Source organism: Procambarus clarkii, chromosome 45, assembly GCF_040958095.1.
Source record: "Procambarus clarkii isolate CNS0578487 chromosome 45, FALCON_Pclarkii_2.0, whole genome shotgun sequence".
NCBI classification, from domain to species: domain Eukaryota; kingdom Metazoa; phylum Arthropoda; class Malacostraca; order Decapoda; family Cambaridae; genus Procambarus; species Procambarus clarkii.
This window is the reverse complement of record NC_091194.1, coordinates 10770619-10794727: the sequence shown is the minus strand read 5'-3', so window position 1 is coordinate 10794727 and position 24109 is coordinate 10770619. Positions and strand designations below refer to the sequence as shown.

Here is a 24109-nt window from a genome sequence, read left to right as displayed (position 1 = left end):
CCGTCCCATCCCAAATAGTTATCCTGGTCCCTTCAAAAGTCCTATATAGTCATAATGACTTGGCGCTTACTGCTGATATATCCCTTCCCCCCCCCCCACTCCCCCATGACAGTAGTTACCAGCACCAGGGGCCTCATGGAGGGGGGGGGGGGGATGAAAACATCAGAGATTTATGGTCATTTCCCTCGGGGGAGTATGCTAATGTCCCTCGGGGGAGTATGCTAATGTCCCTCGGGGGAGTATGCTAATGTCCCTCGGGGGAGTATGCTAATGTCCCTCGGGGGAGTATGCTAATGTCCCTCGGGGGAGTATGCTAATGTCCCTCGGGGGAGTATGCTAATGTCCCTCGGGGGAGTATGCTAATGTCCCTCGGGGGAGTATGCTAATGTCCCTCGGGGGAGTATGCTAATGTCCCTCGGGGGAGTATGCTAATGTCCCTCGGGGGAGTATGCTAATGTCCCTCGGGGGAGTATGCTAATGTCCCTCGGGGGAGTATGCTAATGTCCCTCGGGGGAGTATGCTAATGACGAGACTAAGACTGGACTATGGTAGGGGTGCTGGCAAGTGAGGCAGGGCCGGCGCCCCGTGCGGCCAAGTGAGGCAGGGCCGGCGCCCCGTGCGGCCAAGTGAGGCAGGGCCGGCGCCCCGTGCTGGCAAGGGAGGCAGGGCCGACGCCCCGTGCGGCCAAGTGAGGCAGGGCCGGCGCCCCGTGCTGGCAAGGGAGGCAGGGCCGGCGCCCCGTGCTGGCAAGGGAGGCAGGGCCGACGCCCCGTGCGGCCAAGTGAGGCAGGGCCGGCGCCCCGTGCTGGCAAGTGAGGCAGGGCCGGCGCCCCGTGCTGGCAAGGGAGGCAGGGCCGGCGCCCCGTGCTGGCAAGGGAGGCAGGGCCGGCGCCCCGTGCTGGCAAGTGAGGCAGGGCCGGCGCCCCGTGCTGGCAAGGGAGGCAGGGCCGGCGCCCCGTGCTGGCAAGGGAGGCAGGGCCGGCGCCCCGTGCGGCCAAGTGAGGCAGGGCCGGCGCCCCGTGCTGGCAAGGGAGGCAGGGCCGGCGCCCCGTGCGGCCAAGTGAGGCAGGGCCGGCGCCCCGTGCTGGCAAGTGAGGCAGGGCCGGCGCCCCGTGCGGCCAAGGGAGGCAGGGCCGGCGCCCCGTGCGGCCAAGTGAGGCAGGGCCGGCGCCCCGTGCTGGCAAGTGAGGCAGGGCCGGCGCCCCGTGCGGCCAAGGGAGGCAGGGCCGGCGCCCCGTGCGGCCAAGTGAGGCAGGGCCGACGCCCCGTGCGGCCAAGTGAGGCAGGGCCGGCGCCCCGTGCGGCCAAGTGAGGCAGGGCCGGCGCCCCGTGCTGGCAAGGGAGACAGGGCCGGCGCCCCGTGCTGGCAAGGGAGACAGGGCCGGCGCCCCGTGCGGCCAAGGGAGGCCGTGTTAGTGGGAGGGAAGGCCACCTCTGGAGTGTGGACTGTCTTGAAGGTTTTGGTGTTGTATTATACGTCGGCCCAAGTGCTTCCGTATTTTGTTTATTAAAATATTGAGGTACTTGTGAGTTCATGCAGCTACCCAAGACTATGAAGGCTTACATAGTGTGATTACATAATCCCCCATCACGCAGGATGGTTAGTCATGCGTTGGATGCAGTATGAGGAGCTAGAATACCAGAGTGCAGGAAGTAATTGGAAAGCTCTAGGTGCCTGATACGGCGGGTCTACACCGGGACACTTACTAATGTGGTGTGTGAGAAGTGTGACATGAGTAATTCTGGCTCATAAGAATGTACACACCTGGAGTGCTGAGGATTGGGAGCTCCGTCACCTGTAGCCACCTGCTACAAGTAACGGTAACCCAACCTGGTCCTGGTAACCAGTGTGTCGCTAGGTCTGGTGGACGTCTTCACCTGCCTATATACAAGGTTTCATAGCTTACCCACGGGAGACATCTCCCGTCACGCAGGGTGCAGTCGCACCTCCACAGATCTCCAGTATCATCTATTGATACTGGATATGGCTCAAAAGGGGCCACCACTTATGGGCTATTCATGCCCATACCACCTTTTGGGTGGCTTAATCTTCTCTCTCTCTCTCTCTTACCCACGGGAGACATCTCCCGTCACGCAGGGTGCAGTCGCACCTCCACAGATCTCCAATATCAGCTCTTGATACTGGTAATGGCTCCAAAGGGCCACCACTTACGGGCTATTCATGCCCGTGCCACCTTTTGGGTGGCTTAATCTTCAATCAATCATAACTAACCCAATTTTACACCGACTGTGAGGTTTTGGTGTGTGTGATATTTAAAGTTTGATGTAAGCCAAGTTCAACCTGTCCACCTGTTTATATATCCATGTGTATACGCATTCTGCTATCACTTAAATTTTACACTTGTAATGAAAATGACACAAAGTTGTGAAATGTGAAGTGTGTTTGGCTATGTTCCCCCTCCAATAATAACCTCAAGATAACCTCAAGACGATATCAACATAACATCCACAAAAAATTGTGCAGAGGAAAATGTATGAATGTATGACCAGTGGTTTGATTAGTTTGAGAGGTGTGTGTGTGTGTGTGTGTGTGTGTGTGTGTGTGTGTGTGTGTGTGTGTGTGTGTGTGTGTGTGTGTTACACGTGGTGAACCAAGCTCGGTGGCTGGCTGGGTTATGAGGTTTGATAACAACCCAACCCGTGACAACCTCTTACAACATGTTGTCTCAGACGCTAAGGCTGAAATAGAGACCATATACGGCATAAATAGATACGATGAAGCACCTAAACTATCGGGATCGTCTCAAAGCTCTCCAAATGTACTCCTTAGAAAGAAGACGAGAGAGGTATGAAATAATATATAAATAGGAAGTAATGGAGTGCCAGGTCCCGAATTTGCACAGTGAAATAACAACCTACTGTATCACGACACGCTGGGCACCGTTTTCTTTGCCTGTAATTTAAACTGGTTTTTTTTTTTTTTTTTTTTTTTTTTTTTTACCACAGACGTGGCCACACATTTACAATGCTAACCAGCATATACACATTTTCTTCTCTCCTCCATGGACGGTGGACGAGGATAGATATATACAATAATTAGAGAGGGATAGGAGAACAGGATAGGAGCTAGGACTGTGCGAAGGAGGGATGGAACTATCAGGGGAAAGCACTAAGCCATCACGACTATATAGCACTGGGAAGGGGCCAGGATAAGCATTTGGGATGGGACGGCGGGGGAAGGAATGGTGGCCAACCACTTGGACGGTCGGGGATTGAACGCCGACCTGCATGGAGCGAGACCGGGACGAGGATAGACTGCTTGAAATGAGTGATTGGGACCACGGGATCGAGGATGGACTAGGGGAGGGAACCGAATGGAAACTGAACGTTGTAGATGAACGAAAAGAATTGTCGGAAAGGTTTAGCAGCTTGACCCCAGCCAAGACAGCCAATTACCCGAACCTAACCCAACCCAAGACCCACAGATGGAAAACCTAACCCCATCAATTTAGCGAGCCGCTGGGGAGGTAGAGAGGCGGAGGCCAGGGTTGAGTGCCCTTGTCAACACATCTACCGGAGAACCCGCACGCACGCACACACTTGAGCCCCAAAAGTGACTCATTAGTTGCACTAGTTCTTCTTTAATGCATTTGTATTGAGCGACACGCACTGTAGCCAAAGGTCACGTCCAGCCCCGCACTACTCCCCTGTTAAAACAGTCCACTACGGGCTCACCATAGCCCGTGCTACTTGAAACTTTTTGTTCCAAGTAGCAGATCTTAAACAACAACAACAACAACCCTGTTAAGGTTTTACTCCGTGTTGTTAAGTGCCTGTCGGGCCCACCACCTTGTTGCTGGCGTTATTAACAACTGTTGTGGTGAATAACGCTGGTGGAATAACGCAGGTGCGGGGGGGGGGGGGGGTTACTGCAGCACCCTAAACGTCACTCAGTTGGTGAATGTGAATGCATGTGTGAGTATATATGTATGTGTATGTGTGTGTGTATGTTTGTGTATGGGTGTAACGTATATATGGAAGCTTTACTACGTTACCCGTTTACTACGGGCTATTATACATACATATACATATATGTATGTATGTGTGTGTGTGTGTATGTTTATGTATGGGTGTAACGTATATATGGAAGCTGATCAGAATTACATTTCACCTTTGTAAATGTACATTAATGACACTATGTAAAAGAAACATGGAACACTTTATGTAAGGCATACGTAAATCTGTGTATCTATGTATTTACGTATGTAGGTTAGCTTAGCATTTTAAAAGTACCGAATCACCTTCAGTGGTTGAGTGTTCAATAAACCCTTGAAATATATGTTTAACACATCTCTCACCCTGTCCATGGAGGACAGAAGAAAATGTATGTATGCTGGTTAGTATTGTAACTGTGTGGCCACGTCTGTGGTAGAAAATAATAATAATAAAAAAAACTCAGTTGGTGGGTGACACCGTCCACCCACCTGTCAACCCCACACACCACCTGTCAACCCCACACACCACCTGTCAACCCCACACACCACCTGTCAACCCCACACACCGCCTGTCAACCCCACACACCGCCTGTCAACCCCACACACCACCTGTCAACCCCACACACCACCTGTCAACCCCACACACCGCCTGTCAACCCCACACACCGCCTGTCAACCCCACACACCACCTGTCAACCCCACACACCACCTGTCAACCCCACACACCACCTGTCAACCCCACACACCACCTGTCAACCCCACACCAACCTTGACACAGGCGCCAGTAGTGAAGACTGTGGGAACTTTTTTGTTATCTGGTCACACTAGAAAGTTAGAGAATTTCTTGACAAATCGTTAAGAGATACAAAAAATCAACTTATTTGTACCACGAAAATTGTTTTTTTTCTAAATTTCTGAAAAAAACGAAGGGTACCTGATCAACCGGGCTGTGATTAGTAGGTCTGATGGCATCGGTGTACAAGGGACCGCTCAATGGATGGCCTTGGATGCTGGGAACTACTTCACAGTAACGAGCCCCTTCTATGATATCGAGGAGGCTCTGATATCACCACCCGGGGTGATGGAGTGCGGGTTCCACCTGGGAAAGAGATCCACAGCGTGCAGCCTCCACCTTCACAGATATCATCCCTCCACCCCTTCCTAAGTCTCTCTCTCACAGCCCCATTATCTTCAATATCTCCCCCCCTCCCCCATCTCCCCCAGTGTCTTAAACATATTAATTCCAGCGACATATATCCCCCCTCGTGTGCTCCACTGCGTCGTGCTGGCCTCCTATTGTCTACCACCAAAATAAAAAACCAGTCATGTCAAGTGTCCGGTGTCATTGGTAATTCAGCGTGGGGTGTAGGGGGTTGTGCTCCAGACCATGCATGGCGTGCGGGGAGGACGTCTAGACCGGAGGAGGACGTCTAGACCGGGGGAGGACGTCTAGACCGGGGGAGGCGGGGTCACGGAGCTAGACCTGGCCTCCCTCTAGTTACTGACGAGCGCTTTTTTTTTTTCTCTCTACCACAGACGTGGCCACACATTTACAATGCTAACCAGCATGAGCGCTGTTAGGTCACCACACACTCGTGGTGGCGTATCAAGACTTTAGTAGGCATCCATCAGTCTCAGGAGACTATGGAGTTGCACTCTGGCGTCGGCCTGGTCTGGAGTGGCCTCACCAGAGCGCAAAGCCAGAGTAGGTCGATTCGGGGGAGAAGCTGTTACCCATGCAGCGGGTCCCCCCTCTCCACGGCGCTGAAAGTCTCCAACGGAAAGGCATACGCCAATACGATTGGTTCCAGCGCCGTCGCAGGAACTGTGAGTTCCGGGGATGACCTCGAAGTTGGTGAAGAAGGGCCCAGGGACCTTTACTATCACTAATATACGTGTTGGGATGTTTTGGTGGAGTCTGTTATCACCACAATTTGGTTCCTGTAACGTCAGTTTTTTCATGAATATCGCTACGAACCGTTTTTTATTTAAAGCGGAGGTTCTCAAACACTGGCGTACGGGTCCTCTTAGTGTTCTCTGGTGCCAGTGTTACAAAATTGCTTGAAATAAACTTTTGTGTTTAGTTTGTGTTTTTGTATGCTGTGCGTGCACGTACGCGCACAAAAATTGTGCGTGTGTGTTTTCCAACGTTTCTCTGTTGACTTGAGAGAACTTTAAACATAGACACTAGAGCGCCCGCCCGATCACGCGCGCGCACCCCAACAACCTCGGCTTTAGACACAACTGGTAATTATATCATGGTAGAGGTGACGGCGAGGCGCTGACGGCCTGACAGTCCCCCTACCACCATTAACACCAATGGTGACCTCAACATTGGCTGATTTCCGCTAGCTGGACCAGGCTGCCCACCTTGTGGCTACCCTAACTGGCCGCTTCCCGCCACTCTCGCCCGCGCCCGCCGGCAAGTTACGACCCTCTGCTCCACCTGCATAGGGGCTATGTTTGGCCGGGGTGGTAGCGGGAGCGGCAAGGGGGCTGGTGGTAGGCTCGTTAAAGGTCGGCATGGATTGTTTCGTGCGGCGTGATGGATGGTCAGGTTGGTATGGAGGGATGGTATTGGCTGACTCAGCACCCACCTCCCCTGTCACTGCTGCCGCCCCCCTCCACGCCCAGGCCCCGTGCCGCCCTAGGGGCACGGGGCGCCGCCCTAGGGGCACGGGGCGCCGCTTTAGGGGCACGGGGCGCCGCCCTAGGGGCACGGGGCGCCGCCCTAGGGGCACGGGGCGCTAGGGGCGCCAGTAGCACACGAGGCGAGGACCCTCACCTGGTAGTCATGAGCGCCAGCAAGTCTTGCTATTTTAAGTAGAGGACACGACACCTTTCTCCAAGTCCGGGAAAATAAAGGTCGTTGCTGTAAGCACTCTCTCAACAGCAGGATGGACGGAAATTTAACTATTGTCCTTTTAAATTATATATATTATATATAATAAATTTCAGAGATGTATATTGAGGCAACTTGATTGATGTATATTGAGGCAACTTTGTATTGTTAGGCAAGGGGGGGGGGCTAGAGGAGAGGTGGTAGGTGAGGTGCCATAGGGGCGGCTAGGAGGGGGGGGGCAGGTGTGTGGGTGGGGACACCTGGCCGGACGAGACAATAATGGAGACACAGGTGTCCCAGCGTGGGTCATGGTACAGGCCCGCTCATCCTGCTTCATGCCGCCCCCCCCCCCTCTTGCTTCATGGTCCCCTCTCTTGCTTCATGCCGCCCCTCTCTTGCTTCATGGTCCCCTCTCTTGCTTCATGGTCCCCTCTCTTGCTTCATGGTCCCCTCTCTTGCTTCATGGTCCCCTCTCTTGCTTCATGGTCCCCTCTCTTGCTTCATGCCGCCCCTCTCTTGCTTCATGGTCCCCTCTCTTGCTTCATGGTCCCCTCTCTTGCTTCATGGTCCCCTCTCTTGCTTCATGGTCCCCTCTCTTGCTTCATGGTCCCCTCTCTTGCTTCATGGTCCCCTCTCTTGCTTCATGGTCCCCTCTCTTCCTTCATGCCGCCCGCCCTCTTGCTTCATGGTCCCCTCTCTTGCTTCATGGTCCCCTCTCTTCCTTCATGCCGCCCGCCCTCTTGCTTCATGGTCCCCTCTCTTGCTTCATGGTCCCCTCTCTTGCTTCATGCCCCCCCCCCTCCTCTTACTTCATGCCCTCACTACCTACTCTTGCAGAACAAGGAGCTGGGAATCACGTATTTACGCATATACTTACGAAACCTGTACATCAATCTCGGCGTCTTTGTGTACATTTATTAAACAGTTTACGAGCTTTAAAACCTCACAACCCTCAGGTTGTTATTGTTATGAACAACCTCGTGGAACATAACCTGTTTATGCGCTACGGACAGCAGCAGCAGCAGTAAATGTCAACAAAGCCACAACGATTGGGAAAAGATGTAGAGGTTTCGTAAGTGGTCGCGTAAATGATTGATGAATCCCGATCAAGGGTCTCGTGTCTCTGTTTAGCACGTTCTCTAGATTAACATTACGTCAAAAATGCAATGGTTTTGGCTTACGAGAAGCATAAGATTGTAGGCAACTCCTTGTAGACTTGCCAGAACCAATACTCATTAGGCGCATGAAGCGTCAATATTGCGGTAGTTTATATTTCCCTAAACCACCACAAGTTCGACGTTGGGGGTTTATATGGTAAAACTGTTGTTGGGTGAGAGGAGAGGTTGAGACAGGCCATTGTGGTTCCCCAAGGCGAGGCTAACGCCACAGTCCCTCTTGTTGACAACCCTCGTCTCAGTCGTAGTTCACTGATGTTTCTTCGCCCAAAACGCAAGAAGTGTAGCGCCTTCTATGTTATAGATTCAGCTACTCGGAACACCTTCCTAGTAGCGCGGGCTATGGTGAGCCCGTAGCTTACCTGGCATAGGAGCGGTGCCTGTAGCACGGGCTATGGTGAGCCCGTAGTGAACTTACAATACAGGATCGATTGATTGATTGATGAAGATTAAGCCACCCAAAAGGTGACACGGGCATGAATAGCCCGTAAGTGGTGGCCCTTTTGAGCCATTACCAGTATCAAGAGCTGATACTGGAGATCTGTGGAGGTGCGACTGTACCCTGCGTGACATACAGGATCGGTGCCGAGTGTCTTCTAAATGGCTGCGTATTGCATGGGTCTTCCTTGACCCCACACTGACCAGTGACGTGGTAAAGTCTGAAGTGACATGGCGTGCCCTTCCTCATTGTCTAGCGATGGCGTCACAGAGCTGCTTTCCCCAATGGGGGGGGGGGGGAATCCCACGTACTGTCTCCATACTTTCCTGTTCCACTAAAGTTGCTCTCGATGACACACTAATGCTTCCAACAATGCCTCTTGTGGATCATCCAACGGTGGTATACTCTACCAACTATGCCAGACGTTCTTATTTTGATATTGTGTAGGATCGAGTGAGGAATAACTCAAGTTAGCGTAGAACCCAAGTCATGAATCCGAGCGGAGCCGGTCGGCCAGCACGTGGGACTTGTGATCCTGTGGTCCTGGGTTCGATCCCAGGCGCCGGCGAGACACAATGGGCAGAGTTTTTCACCCTATGCCCCTGTTACCTAGCAGTAAATTAGGTACCTGGGTGTTAGTCAGCTGTCACGGGCTGCTTCCTGGGGGTGGAGGCCTAGTCGAGGACCGGGCCGCGGGGACACTAAAGCCCCGAAATCATCTCAAGATAACCTCAAGATAACCCACTACAGCTGCTTCATACCTCCCCCTCCCACGCCTCACCACCTTGCAACTGTGGGAGTTAACTGTGGCTCAAGATGGATGGAGGTGGGAGGGAATATGAGAGGGGTGAAAAGGGTGGAGAGATAATAAAAGTGTGTGATGGTAGAGGGAGGGAGGTGCCAGGAGGGTCACGTTACCAGGGGGGGGGTGTTAGGGTGATGCTGGTTAACGTGACGGAGAGCAACAGGGTCATGGCACCAGCTGTGGTCCGCCCCTGAGAGAGGGAGACTGAGAGGGAGAGACACACACTTCTCACCCTACGTGTGTTCGTCACCACAGTGCCAAGTATTCATGATACCAACAATGTTATAGCCGCCGCTGCTATATTTCCTTTAACACACTCCAGTTACTTGTCCCGTCACCAGTGTGCATACAGTGGAAGGCTCGTTGGAAGCTTCGTGATCCAGTAAACTATCCCCAAGGTAATCCTGTCCAGCCCATCCTTGTGTGTTGATAGGACTTACAGGAATGATAAGGACCATAGTACATGTACTGACGTACAACTCGATTAGAAAGTAGAAATCGGTACTGTTGAATTTGGACTAACCGGAAAATGATTTTCTACTTTTGTTGTGAAGAACCCAGCATTCCTAGGCCTAATGCACGCTATCTGTTGCTGCTTCGTGGCGCCGCCTCCCTTTACCCCTGTACCTCTTCCCTCTCCTCCTGCACCTCTTCCCTCTCTCCCTTTACCTCTTCCCTCTCTCCCTGCACCTCTTCCCTCTCTCCCTGCACCTCTTCCCTCTCTCCCTGCACCTCTTCCCCTCCCTCCTTCCCTACACCTCTTCCCCTCCCTCCTTCCTTGCACCTCTTTCCTCCCCTTTCATAGTTCCCCCGTCTCCTTGCATCTCCCCCCCCCCCTCTTCCCCGCACCTTACCCCACCGTCAAAATAGCTGTCACGAGACGGATCGGTCTGTAAAGCGGGTCAGTAAACTCTCCAGAACCTGAAATTAATAAGTAACAGTAGTAGTAATGTTTATTGTATTTGTTGGGATTATTTTATACAGTATTGAAATTGAAATAAGTTGATTGAGGTCTAAATACACACAAAGGGATGAGGTAGCCCAAGCTACTCTCACCCCGTTCAGTACAACGTGTGCACATACACATATACAGTCACAATCAACCAACATATTACTGAACATTCTGAGTGGTACATACATTTCCTTCCTTTACACATGCAGTATGTTACCAGACGTACACACACATACTTTTATGACTAGATATCTTGAGATTATCTTGATGATTTCGGGGCTTTAGTGTCCCCTGCTAGGTAACAGGGGCATAGGGTGAAAGAAACTCTGTCCATTGTTTCTCGCCGGCGCCTGAGATCGAACCCAGGACCACAGGATCACAAGTCCAGCGTGCTGTCTCCTCGGCCGACCGGCTCCCGGTATACAGACATTATATGCAATAGACATTCGGACAATTCAACCAAATTACAATCTTGGTGCAAAATTCTTGAATCTCTGCAGAATATCATAAAGCTTTCCGTTGTGGAAAGATTGAAACCGATAAGTGGTTTCACTTGTTCCCAGTTCCCCGCTCCTGTTCCCTCACCTACAGTGGTATACCGGTAAGTGGTACCTGTGTGTTAGGGGCTCCGTGTAGGTTGGACAGAGACGCCGCCTCGTGAGGAACACAGCGGGAAGAACACGTCCAAGGAACCGGGACATGTTTCTGACCCACATGTCGGCCACGTTCACGAATTGATGGCTTTTGAAGCGCTTTCTTGCCTACACATCAGCAAATAAACGGTGACCGGCTTGCGTATCCCGTAGCCACTCTAGGGTAGTAACTTAGTAATGGTGGTTCATGATCATTACACAAGGCGGGAGATGGTGACGAGGTCAGGGAGGTCGACAGACAACATGCTGGAGCGATGGTGTTTTTGGTACGGGTGGAGGGGTGGGGGGGGGGGGAGGAGATGGTGTGGGGTGTCATTCATGTCTTAGCCGCGGTCAGGACTGTGGCGTGAGATAACACTGTTTACTGCTGCATGCTCTCACGCTACACAACTCCTGGCTCGTATCTGGTGAATTCAAAGCCAGAGATGAATGAATGTAGTGACTGAGTTGTCTTTTTATAAGAGTGAGAGTGTTGGGTGCGCACCTCGCCCCCACACAACCCATACTGTGGTGTCTGCGGGATCCGGCGCAGTTCTCTGAAGGGAAGGTTGTTTTTGTTGGTGTCTAGAGGTAATAAGGGTGCTGTGTGTCTTGAAGACGGTATTTGTGGAGGTTGTGAGGGGCCGACACCACAACCCAGTTGCTGCGGCACTTCTTGCAGGAGCACGGACCGTGGCGTGAGTGAGCTATAGGCGTGTGGGGAACACACACACACTATCCAGTCTCAGGAGAACCCAAGAGAACTGGACCTCGCCACAACAGGAGAGCCCAAGAGAACTGGACCTCGCCACAACAGGAGAGCCCAAGAGAACTGGACCTCGCCACAAGAGGGAAGACAGTACCAGGGAGGAACAGTAAGATGATATATGAAAATACTTGTGGTAACAATTATAATATAGCGCCATGTGACGCGAGGCGAACATTGTTCTGAGCGAGAAGAGGGAGCAGGGAAGGTGTTGCCAGCAGTAGGGTCGGCTGGTGGCGACGTGCCACCCACACGCGGTCACCGTCACCCATTAACATCCTTTACCTTGTTCTCGTCGCCCATTGTCAGGAGTGGTTGGTAATGGCACACATTGACTCGCTATAGCCTACACCTGCAGCAATGGTTGGTGGGTCGTGGTACTGAGCTCTGAGTCAAGTAGGTGTTTCCCATCAGCAGGTATCTCCGATGGATATATTGTTCATTCTCACATTTGTTATCGAGAGGTTACATGTGTTAAATTACTGGGTAAAAACTGTTAGTTGGTGGGAAATGAAGCTTGCTCGTTGTATGGTCATTGATGAAGTTTGGAAAGAAGTGTACTTACCTAATTGTGCTGGCGGGGGTTGAGTTCTGGCTCTTTGGTGTGTATATGAAGTTTGTGTGTGTGTGTGTGTGTGTGTGTGTGTGTGTGTGTGTGTGTGTGTGTGTGTGTGTGTGTGTGTGTGTGGTGGAGGCTAAACAGTGAGGCAGTGATGCCATGTGAGGGTGACGGTGTTCAACATTTCCGCTTTCTTTTCCTGGTGATGAGGCTTTGTGTGTTGGCTTTTTCCTGTTGCCCGCGTTCAGTTGTGGCGCGCTCACCAACCCCAAGCTTGTGTTGCTCTGTGGCGCCCAGTGTGTAGTTCAGGGTTCGATTCCCAGCCGAGGAAGAAATAATTGGGCAGAGTTGCTCACCCCTGATGCCTCTGTTCACCTAGCAGTAAATAGGTACCTGGAAGTTAGACAGCAGCTACGGGCTTCTTCCTGGGGATGTGTGTGTTTTAGAGAGAGATATGTGGTAAAACATAATAGAGGAAAAATAGATTGGTTAGAAAGGCGGGGTCCAAGAGCTAATAACTCGATTCTGTAGACACACAGTAAATATACTCACTCGCTCTCACATTTTCTATTTTAGACATTTGTGTCATTTATATTATTACTGATGTTGTAAATAGCCGGGCGTGCTCACCTGTTTATGCCTGCAGGGTCCAGCTTTAACTCATGAACCTAGCCAGTAACCTGTCGTGTAATACAATGACTCCTGACCTGCTTCTCTATCTTTTTTGAAATTATGAATGGAGATCGCTTCTACAACTATTTATTTAGTTCATTCCTCTTTACTACAACTGTTGTAAACAACAAAATAATAATTCTAACCTCTCCAGCTTATTTGTTCTCTGTTTCCATGAATACCTTCTTGTTCAGTTGATAATTCAGTGTGAACATCTTTTCATTGCACTGTCCATCCCTCTTAAGTATGTTATATATTTTTTTGATTGAAGATATTTCAATCTTCAGACCCCAGCCTTATAAGTTGTGTGAGCCTCACGTGGGCGGTGTGCAGTGTTCTGAAGGGGAAGGGGAATTATGGGGAGAAAGCGCCAATCCATTATGACTATAGCACTGGGAAGGGGTCAGGATAAGGATTTGGGATGGGACGGGCAGTGTTCTGAAGGCTTTCTAATTCTGGTTCCGGAATTACCCGACTTTTACCAGTATGCTGCTGTTGTTATTCCTTTTAATATGTCTCTCTGCAGTTAGGCTTGGTGTTATCCATCCACTGTTAGGTCTTGATCATATGTTCTCTGACTATAGGGAGCCGGTCGGCCGAGCGGAGAGCACACTGGACTTGTGATCCTGGGTTCGGTCCCAGGCGCCGGAGAGAAACAACGGGCAGAGTTTCTTTCACCCTATGCCCCTGTTATCTAGCAGTAAAATAGGTACCTGGGTGTTAGTCAGCTGTCACGGGCTGCTTCCTGGGGGTGGAGGCCTGGTCGAGAACCGGGCCGCGGGGACAATAAAGGCCCCGAAATCATCTCAAGATAACCTCAAGATAACCATTCAGGATGAAGTGAAGCGAGATGTCAATTGGTCCATGTCGGTTGTGATGTGAGATGGCAATTCTGTCTTGGTCTTGGTGGTAGAATATCCACTAGTGTAAACTGGCTGTTGATAGTGTGATGAGTGTCTGGTATGTAGTACTTCGGCTATTTCTTATCTTTAATTATATCTGCCGATTATTTTAGTGTTGCTGGTCAGGATATCTCTGATGGTCTGGGTTTATGTAGAAATTGTGATTAAACAATTACAGGCGTGTAAGTGATATATAATATTAATTAATTCACCCTCCAAGAAAACGGTCGGTCATGATGTGACAGATATATACGTACATAATATGCACTGTTACACATAGCAATCACCTTTTGGTATTTTTAAAAATAGTTCTCGCAAAAATACAAACTGGGACCAGGCAACAAAATACAAGGTCTAACTAAACATATTGCACATGTGCGCAATATTAGGGCAGCTACCTGATCAACCAGGCTGCAATTTATGCGTTAGATTGTGAACAGCGGCGTCTAACAGCCTGCTTGACCAAACTAGCAACCAAGAAGCCAGGTCGGAGACCGGCCACGGGGGGACATTAATCCTCGGAACCACCTCAAAAGTAACCTCAAGGTTTTGTAGTACAAAATGTAGTTATGTTTAAATGTCGGCGTATACAGTCTTACTGGTGAGGATAAAGTATTACAAGCAACAATACTATATCCATGTACAGTAAGAATGGATATAAAAACCCTTTCCTATTAAAATTACAGATTTGTCGTAAAAATAGACCGGGAGATTTATGTAGTAATGGGCGGGGAAGTGGGTTGGTTTCAATCATTCAGGAGAAAAAGCGAATCAAAGTCACCTTTCACCGTGATGGGACGCTTCCTGACTGTCGATCGTCTCCTCCGCCCCTCTCCCCTCCTGCCTTTCTCTTTCCAGGGGGGGGGGGGGTTGGATAATAATAATAATAATTATCAGGGGAAAGCGCCAAGCCATTATGACTATATAGCACTTGGAAGGGGTTAGGATAAGGATTTGGGATGGGACGGGGGAAGGAATGGTTCCCAACCACTTGGACGGTCGGGGATTGAACGCCGACCTGCATGAAGCGAGACCGTCGCTCTACCGTCCCCCCAAGTGGTTGGACAGGGGGGGGGGGTGGAAATAACTAGTTCCTTTATCTCAACAATATTCTTTTCCCAGAATGGTGTTGAGATTCTGACTTTGTAAGACTTTGAAAGTGATGATAAACTTGGTTGTAAGGTAATCTAGTCTGGAAATAGACTTGATTTCAACAGCCTATCCCACTGTGTACATTTTTTAAAATGTGAACAGAGGGATTGAAGGAGTGTTGGTGTAGGCGGCCGTCCTCTCAAGCGTTCACAAAGTCACAAAAATGACGTACTAAATTGTCTGAACCAAGGCCCATGAATTGAAAAAAATAGTCTGTCAATTTAGTGATATAGATTCAGCTACTCGGAACAAGTTCCAAGTAGCACGGGCTATGGTGAGCCCGTTGTGGACTTACCTGGCACAGGAACGGTGCTCTGTGAAAACAATTAGTGAGCCGCTTTGAGTTATAGTACATCATTAATTTTTTTTCCCCTTAGGGATTTTTACGCAAAATACGATGTATTTTTCGAGAGGACAGGTCGTAGTGTTGGCCATATTATTGATGGGGAATCCTTTGCACCACCGCCCACGGGATTGGTATGGGGTGCATAATAAAGAAATTAAATTGAATTGGTCAGGAATTAAATTAAATTGAATTGATTTGTGTTGCGACGGGAAGGGGGGGTTGCCCAACCACTTGGATGGTTGGGGATTGAACGCCGACCTGCATGAAGCCAGACCGTCGCTCTACCGTCCAGCCCACCAAGTGGTTGGAACAAAAGCAATTCGATGCAGTGAAGTATTATCTACTCTAGGCAAAAGGAAAGGTTTATATAAGTTATCATAGCCTAATAACGAAACAAAACTACTTATGATTATACTAATTCAAGACATCCTCCAGTAATGATAGTACTCATATCATCTATTTAGTCAAACGTACAAAAACGAACTGTTGGACCAAAAAAGTTAGTTACGTATTATTAAAGTTGACCAAATAGCCTACCGAAAGTGGAAATAACTAAAAATAACCTAACCTAACCAAACAATCCTAGGTCTAATATTACGCTATCTAATATTTAATATAAGCTACCTAAGGCCTAATATAGTATATATGTATGCTATAATAGACCTAGGAATGTTTAAATTCGGGTTTTGACCGTTTTTCAAACCCCCTTTCAAAATTAATAGTATAAAATGTGAACATTGATGGCTGTAACAGTCCATTTTTGTACCTTGGACTAAAATGATTGTACATTTTTGTACCTTCGACTTATAGTTACCATAAGTACTATCATTTTAGGCGAGCCGGTTGACGAAAGGGATGATTAACAATGCTCCGTGAGACATTCCGATATATCGTGCTGAAATAATTTTAACACTTATTTGAAGTGCTCACTTTAAAATGGCCACCATACTTATTTTTTCTGGAACTTTTGTATTTTAAGTTTCAATTTAATATGGTGGAGCGTTCTTAAGATAATAAATAGATACCTTTCCGAAGAATGAGAAAAACAGATTATTCGACTATTAGGTGCCGTTCCGGTATAGTTAATAATAATAATAATGTGATAAGAGTAATGAAGAGCCGTAATCGAAGCCTAGCGTCACTGCAGTAAATAAGAGAGAGGAAGTGTAAAAATGTATAAATCCGACTTGAATCGTATTGTCAAGATTAGTTTCCTGTGTTCAGCTGGTACAGTCATGTTAGACTGTTAAAACACGACTGAGTGTAATTATGCCCGAGGTATTCTGAAGTTAGCGCCTTAAGTATTTTTTGAAAACATTGCATGAATAGATGTGTACATTAGAATAGGCTAGGAGGGAATAGTGAGATTTATATTAAAATTCTGTTCGTGCTAAAGGAAAGTGTTTACAATTTGAACGTATTTTCATGCCGTTACAGATGAAAGGTTTGTATGTAAATAAAATGTAAATTTGTTTTTACTGAGAGCCATTCCAGACGAGAGGTTTGTATGTAAATATATTTGACCAAATCTTCCTGAGTTTGGAACATGGCATGCCATTGAGAAAACAGGCGATTATGTCGGGAGTGGCGGGGGAGTAAATTGTAATTATTGTACCACAGGGTACAGTACAATGACCTGGTGCCACTACTGGTGGATGCGGCTGGGGGTGGTGTGTGACTGCGGCTTCTGCTGCTACTACTGCTGCTGCTGCTGCTTCTGTTGTGGGGGTACGTCACCCGAGGCCCCCACCCTCCCCTTCCGTATCTACCCCCCCTTCCATCTCTAGCAGCTCAGTTCTTCATTCCAGTCCAAGTCCTGTATCTGTCACAATTGTCTATATTACGTACATATTTTGCAACTTCCAGTAATTAATCTCCTCCCTCCCTTCTCATGCCCCCACTCTATATTTTCAAAGCTTGACTACTCCTGTTTTACTTCGCACTATTTAAAGTCGAGCGACAATATCCTCCACTTTACGGGCTATTCATGCCCGTGTCACCTTTTGGGTGGCTTAATCTTTATCAATCTGTCCTCCACTTTAATGATGCCCCCTTCACCCTCCCCTCTCTCTCCGTCCCACTTCTCACAGCATCCTCCATCCCACGCTTATCAGCACTTCCGTTCCCTCCTGCCCCTCTCCTCTTCTAGCGTTGTCTCCCCTCCCCCAACGCTGCTGGTCAAGTTCTTCAACAATGGCTCAACGTCTGATAATACGGAGCCAAGTATTATCTCTTAAGTGTTGTGGGCTTGTTTTTCCCCAAAAGTCTTGGTGATGTAGAGATTTTTTGTATCGGACGAAAGAACGTAGTTGAATGTAAGTTGCAGTTTAAGTAATCCATTAACCAGTTGGCCTGGTAGAGGATCGGGCCGCTGGGACGTTGAGCCCCGAAATCGTGTTGAGTAGTGATCATCACACATAACTGGTTACATGATAAATATTTAATTTATAAAATATCTCGATCCTGTTCTCGAATAATCTTATTTTGACGTAAAAATGTCCAACGGACAAAAAGATGTACTATAACTTACGGCAGTTCTTAAGGGAGCCGGAGGCTGAGCGGACAACACTGGACGCGTCATCCTGTGGTCCCGGGTTCGATCCCGGGCGCCGTCCAGAAACAATGGGCAGAGTTTCTTTCAACCTGATGGCCCTGTTACCCAACAGTAAATAGGTACCTGGGAGTTAGTCAGTTGTCACTGGCTGCTTCCTGGGGTGGAGGCCTGGTCAAGGACTGGGCCGCGGGGACACTAAAGCCCCGAAATCATCTCAAGATATGTAGTAGTTCACAGACATTCGTGTTTTGTATGAGTGGGTCGCTTGATTACTCAATGTTCTGTCCGCCGTGGCAACTGGAGTGGACGGGTTGAATATCTACGTCCTCGTTCAGCCTAACTTTATGTAACTCTCCCAGCCCGTCCTAAAGTCATAAACAAAGGGCAAAAGTGATTCCATCCACCCGCCAAACCCCCTGTTTATGCATGAAAAATCGGTTTACACACGACTAGACTGATGACGCAACCCGTCCTCGACTCAAGTCCATTACATCCAGCGGTCAACACCACAGACGCATTCATAAATTTTAACTTGCTGTTCATTCGAAACGGGAATTTTCTCAAGTATAAATTAATATTATAGTATATTAGCATATTGTGCATATATAGGCATAGGATAGGTTAGGTTAGGTGTTTAGGTTCTGTTGGCGATTATTTGTATTTGTAGTACGTGGGTGAAGCATTTATAGCGTTGTGATTCGAACAAAATTCGTCAGTGAAGCACTTGTTCCGGATATGTTCGAACTTCAGCAGTTGTGAGTCGTGTGTAAATCGCTTTCCATTATCATAAACAGGGGGTTTGGCGGGTGCATGGAATCACTTTTGGATCTTTGTTTGGAGGACGGGCTGGATGACGTCCGAATACTTCCGGAACAAGTGCTTTGCTGACGACTTTTGTTCGAACCACAACGCTGTAAATGCTTCACCCGCGTACTACAAATACAAATAATCGCCAACAGAACCTAAACACCTAACCTAACCAGTGCTTAAATATGGTAATATAAAATAATAATAATTTATATTTGAGAAAATTCCTGTTTTGAATGAACAGCTTGTTAAAATTTATGAATACGTCTTTGGGGTCGACCGCTGGATGGGAATGGACTCGGTCTGAGGACGGGTTGAACTCTCCATCATTGTTTTGTGAGAGTTCAGTTATATGTAATATATTGGTAAGTTAAGCACTGCCTCATAGTTACAAAACTCGGTGCTGGGGAGCATGATGAATGTGCTCTCGATGCGTCTGTTGCAGCCTAATGAATATCAGCTTGTCTCGTTTTTGGTATCACTGGATTGGAAGAAAACTAGTGCGTTGTGTTTGCTATGACTTACCAGTTCTCTCGACCAATAGGTCGCGTTTTACACGTTATGGTAACCAGCGTTATAGATGCATCCCACTATGAAAAGTAACTGCTTACAAATATCTACTTTTTTATGCATCGGACTCGATAGGTTTGGTGAGTGGCATGGGTTAGTATGTTTCTGGTTAGGTTAGGAGGTTGGATTTTATATGTAAATAGTTAAAGGAAGGAAATCCGGATGTAAAGATTGGGCAGCGAGCAGCACACTGTGTGTGGCGCGGTCACGCAACCCGTGTGAGGCTGCCTAGTGATATTGACCCCAAGTTCGACAGACCATAGGCAGGAAGGAATGACTGGGCTTCGGTTATGTTCTGTTAGCCCCCCCCCCCCATCCCCTTCACCGAGCAGTAAATGGGAACGTAATTATAAACCGATTAGTGATGTGTGTTGCTGGGAAGACTATTAGGGAGAGGCGTATGAGCGGTGTAAATGATGAGATGTAAGCCTGGTAACACAAGTCAGACGTCAGCTGCTCCAGTCTGACCCTCCTGTAGGATAAAACAAGCTACTTACTATATTGGTCGGCAGGGAGCATTATCTCTAAGATATACGTTGTTTCATTTCTCCCGACGTGGCCAGCTCATAACTTACTAGTGGTAATCGTTCAGGGCAAATGTAAATTTATCAATTTAGATTGCGGGTATTTCCGCATGACCAACGCGAGTTCGTGTCATTGAACTCGTATCAGTGGTGCATACAATTAAACTAATTGGTTGTGTGGTCACGACCAGACGCTAACTAGTAAAATAGTCACAATCCATGGTTGATGTCAAGCAGAGGAGTCTTCCGTAATATTGGCAAGCAGTTAACAGTCCCAAACATTCTCCCAACCACTTGAACTGGACGGTAGAGGGACGTTCTCGCATCGGTGTTCAATCCCCGACCGTTCTAGTAGTTGGGCAGCATTCCTTTCCCTTGTACAATCCTAAATCCTTATCCCCATATCACTTCCAAGTGCTATATACTTAGTACGTTCTCCTGATAATTACCTTTCCAGAGCACCGAACACAACACATTTACAGGAACCTTTATGGAAAAAATGATCTAGGATCATGAAAACAATTTTGTAGGGTAGTTTTTAAGCTTAAATTGCATATTCACGACAATCAATTTTAACTTGTTTATCTTATAAATTTTCTAAATACTGTACCAATCTTGACTGAATCGTCCAGTACCAATATTATGAGATGCTTAATGGATGAATTGTGTGATAATTGTAAATAAACAACTGTTTTACTGAGTATAACCAAAATGTGACTAACGATTGCGGTCATACCACCAATACACAAAGCATCAGATGTATGTGAACGAGTTTGTGAAATTGTTAGGCTAATCAGTGTTTCTGCTCCCGATGCCTAAACAAATACTCGTTATTTTCTGGTAATTATTAATGGTTATGTATGGGTTAAATGAGTCTGGTATGAATTATTAGTGGACACGAAGTAATTACAATGATGTGATATATGAATGACAAAATCATTTGGACCAATGCGGCGACGAACCAGCCTTCTAGTGATCCCCAGACGCTTTTCTTAACCAGGATTGTTTAGGATATTGATCCTGCGTCAGGTTCAGTCTACACCCGTTCTTCCTAAGTGACTTGCTCGTACCGGACGACCAGAATGAAGGAGGAATAACAAGCAGATCTTTGTTTGATGGTATTGTTCGAAATTAGCATGTCTATCATATTGACCTGGGCAGTCGCAGACTGTTTGAGGAACCCAGGGCTGTTAAGATGTGCAAAAAGTCATTCAAGAAAATCTTTACGAATGTCTGTTTATTGTGCAGTTTTTATCAATATATAGTCAGACTCTGGACTGAATGTAATTATCGGTAATCGATGGATGCGTGGGTATAAGAACCTGGTGGAAGCCTATTACTACACACGCAAGTGATTAGTCTGCCTGTCTGCCTGCTGCAATTATTAATATATATTTTATCCAGATCTGCCTCACACATTTTGCAAAGCTCTCGGTTAGAATGAAGAACCTCTGTTGAGGATCAGGTAAAGGTAGCACTGATCCTCGCACTGTTTGCAAGAGTGAGAGACCGACCATTCTCTTAGACACCAAGGGGCCAGATTCACGAAGCAGTTACGCGAGCACTTACGAACCTGTACATCTTTTCTCAATATTTAGCGGCTTTGTTTACAATTAATAAACAATTAATGAGCTCCGAAGCACCTGGAGGCTGTTTATAACAACAACAGTTGATTGGGAAGTTTTCATTCTTGTAAACTGTTTAATAAATGTAACCAAAGTCGTCAAAGATTGAGGAAAGATGTACACGTTCGTAAGTACTTGCGTAACTGCTTCGTGAATTTGGCCCCAGGGAGCACCAGAGTTTGAAGGCTGCAGTTTTCTCTCTGGGTGACTCACGGACACACCACCAACACATCCTCACGGTTTTCAGAATCCTAGATTACTCTATTACACTTTTTCCAGTCTACGGGCTCACCATAGCCCGTGTTACCTGGAACTTTTTGTTTCAGGTAGCAAATCTTTAACAACAACAACTTGAAAATAAAATGTAACACAAAATATATATTAAAAGTAAAGGGGACGTAGTTTTATATATCATATATTTGAAACTGTTAGTGTTGGCGTGTGTGTAAAACACATTGTTATAGTATTTAATTATTACGTAGTGTAATGCTTGGCTACACACGCAATCTTTTGAGGCGTGTTGAGTGTGCGAGTGTGTGCGCGTGTGCGTGTGTGCGTGCGCGTGTGCGTGCGTGCGTGCGTGCGTGCGTGCGTGTGTCGGAGAGCTAACGAGACAAGTGGTGGTGAAGACACGACTGTTGGAGGCTTTGTCCTAGATTTCACCACCGCTTTCAACTTGATTGTCTGTGAAAATTAAAATATATATATTTGTTGTATCTCATAGCACAGGGGTGGGTTACCTATTTAAGTCTGCGCGCCAAAATCGCCAAATCTTTGATGCCAAATTTTCTCGCGTGCCAATCGAAATTTTGAAGAGCATATTATTTCGTGCCTTTTAAGTACTGGGAGAACCTTTCAAATAATTAAATGTCACACTGGGGCGGTAAAATCAAAGAAAATGCTAAACGTGATACTTGTTAGTCATGTAAAATTCAATGAATGTTAAAGAAAATTTAGCTTAAAGTTTTTTCTATCCTGTTGATAGCGTGGATAATTGTTTGTTATTAGGCTTTAAGGGAAATTCTCGTCGCCAAATTCACCCACACAATTTAAAGTAGCAATTTTTAACAATCTGCAAAAGAGAAAACAATAATTTGTTTTTATATATCAGATCAATCAGCCATAAGTTTCCAAATTTTCCCAATACATTACAGCCCCCCCCCCCATCGTTTTATTTGGCTAAAGCACAATCAAATAAAATAAAAGGATTCTTTTATTATTTTTTTCATCCCTTTTTGAATAATACATAAAAATTACAGAACTTTGAAAATCGCATCATCACCACATTCTGCATACACCTATCAAGGTTTATGAAAATGGGTTCGTGGGTAATGAGTACAATTATAAGCCTACGTACAGTGATGGTAGATTATTATTATTAACATCTTTATTGACAAAATTCATTAAAATTTTGCCTAATCTGAGGATTTCGATTAAGTCTTATTAAAGTGAGGATAATGCTGGTATTCACTGTCACGCAGGACAAAAGGTCATACATAAGACAGTAGGTCTAAACTGTAGGCGGAAGTACATATATATATCATGGTTACAATCAATGTTTTAATGTATGGATATGTGAAAACAACTTTCTAATGTGCACTGCCACACAAGGGCAGGGATGGGTTCATAAGTGATGCAGCTTAGAAGTAATATAAAGAACAATTGTTCTTCATTCTTTAAAATGGACATTAGGACGTGATGGTAGAGGAGTGAGGCGACGTCTGGCCGCCTGGGGAATGATGCTACAACTGAACAGGACAAAACGTATCACCGAGGCAGATGGCTGGAAAATCCCATGATTGTTTCATTTTCTTGTTATTATTACTAAAACAATTGTCGTTCTTTGTTTCTTTAACGCGTTTTTATTTGTTATCGCCCAACTTAATAAAATGTTATTTTATTTAGTTAAAATGTACAACTTGGCAAAGTAGTTGGATATTTATTTCAATTTTTTTAAGGTGAGCCCAGGGTGTCGCATGGCATGCCAAGTTTGTCACGCGTGCCAAGGGTTGCCCGCCCGTCTAGCATAGTGGACCATCTACCAAACTTACTAATGAATACAGAACACTGATGATGTTCACAATTGCAACACTAGGTTTAATTATTTTTATTACATTTATTACATGTACACATAATGACTTCATTAAATCACTCATGGTATATTCCTCAACTCGAATTCAGCCAGTAATCTCACTTCTCGCTGATACTTGTACAGTTGTTATCCAAGATTTGCATCTGTATACACGTGTAACCTCCTTCATATGGTGATTTATTACATTGATAGGTCTCCCCAACCTTCTCTCTTTATCTTCCATTCTTTCTTTCCCCTGTTCTTTCTTGAGCAAAGATTGAATGAATTATTCATGGCCCTTCCATCCTTTAGCGCATTTCTCCAGCTTCAACCATCTGTCTTGCCTGTGATGATCCACCTGTCTGTCTCATTTAGTATGGTGATGTCCCCCACCTTACCCTAATGCATCCTTCTTTATCTACAACATAAATGTATCAACCATTCCTCCTAAAATGATGGCACTTGAAAGGTTGATTAGTCAAACACACCAATATGTCAGGTGGACACCTAAAGTTCCCCGTTTCTATTATTGATTTAGAGCAAATGGCTAAATCGGAAATAGGAAATGAAACTAACGAACCTAACCTAACCTGCCCAAGCAACCCATAGGCCTAATGTAATACATACCGTATATGCTATACTAGGCCTAGGAATTTTTAAATTTGGTTTTTACCTTTTTATTTTCGGACTTAATGACAAATTTGATATTTTGCGGGTTTATTAGTACATATTAGTGCGTTCTAGCACATGGTTACTGTAA

At 46.8% G+C, this 24109-nt stretch overlaps 1 protein-coding gene across 4 annotated transcripts in view; it reads left to right on the top strand.

The window, feature by feature from the left end:
• The window catches only part of M6 (neuronal membrane glycoprotein M6), a 311681-nt gene that overhangs the window by 268813 nt on the left and 18759 nt on the right, over positions 1-24109 (top strand). For 3 of the 4 annotated variants that reach the window (XM_069301405.1, XM_069301404.1, XM_069301406.1), the window contains one exon: positions 16819-16926. The exons of the other annotated variant lie outside the window; for it this stretch is intronic. In XM_069301405.1, the coding sequence (XP_069157506.1) occupies positions 16819-16926 (108 nt within the window). The remainder of the gene's footprint in view (positions 1-16818; positions 16927-24109) is intronic. 4 annotated transcript variants of the gene reach the window in all.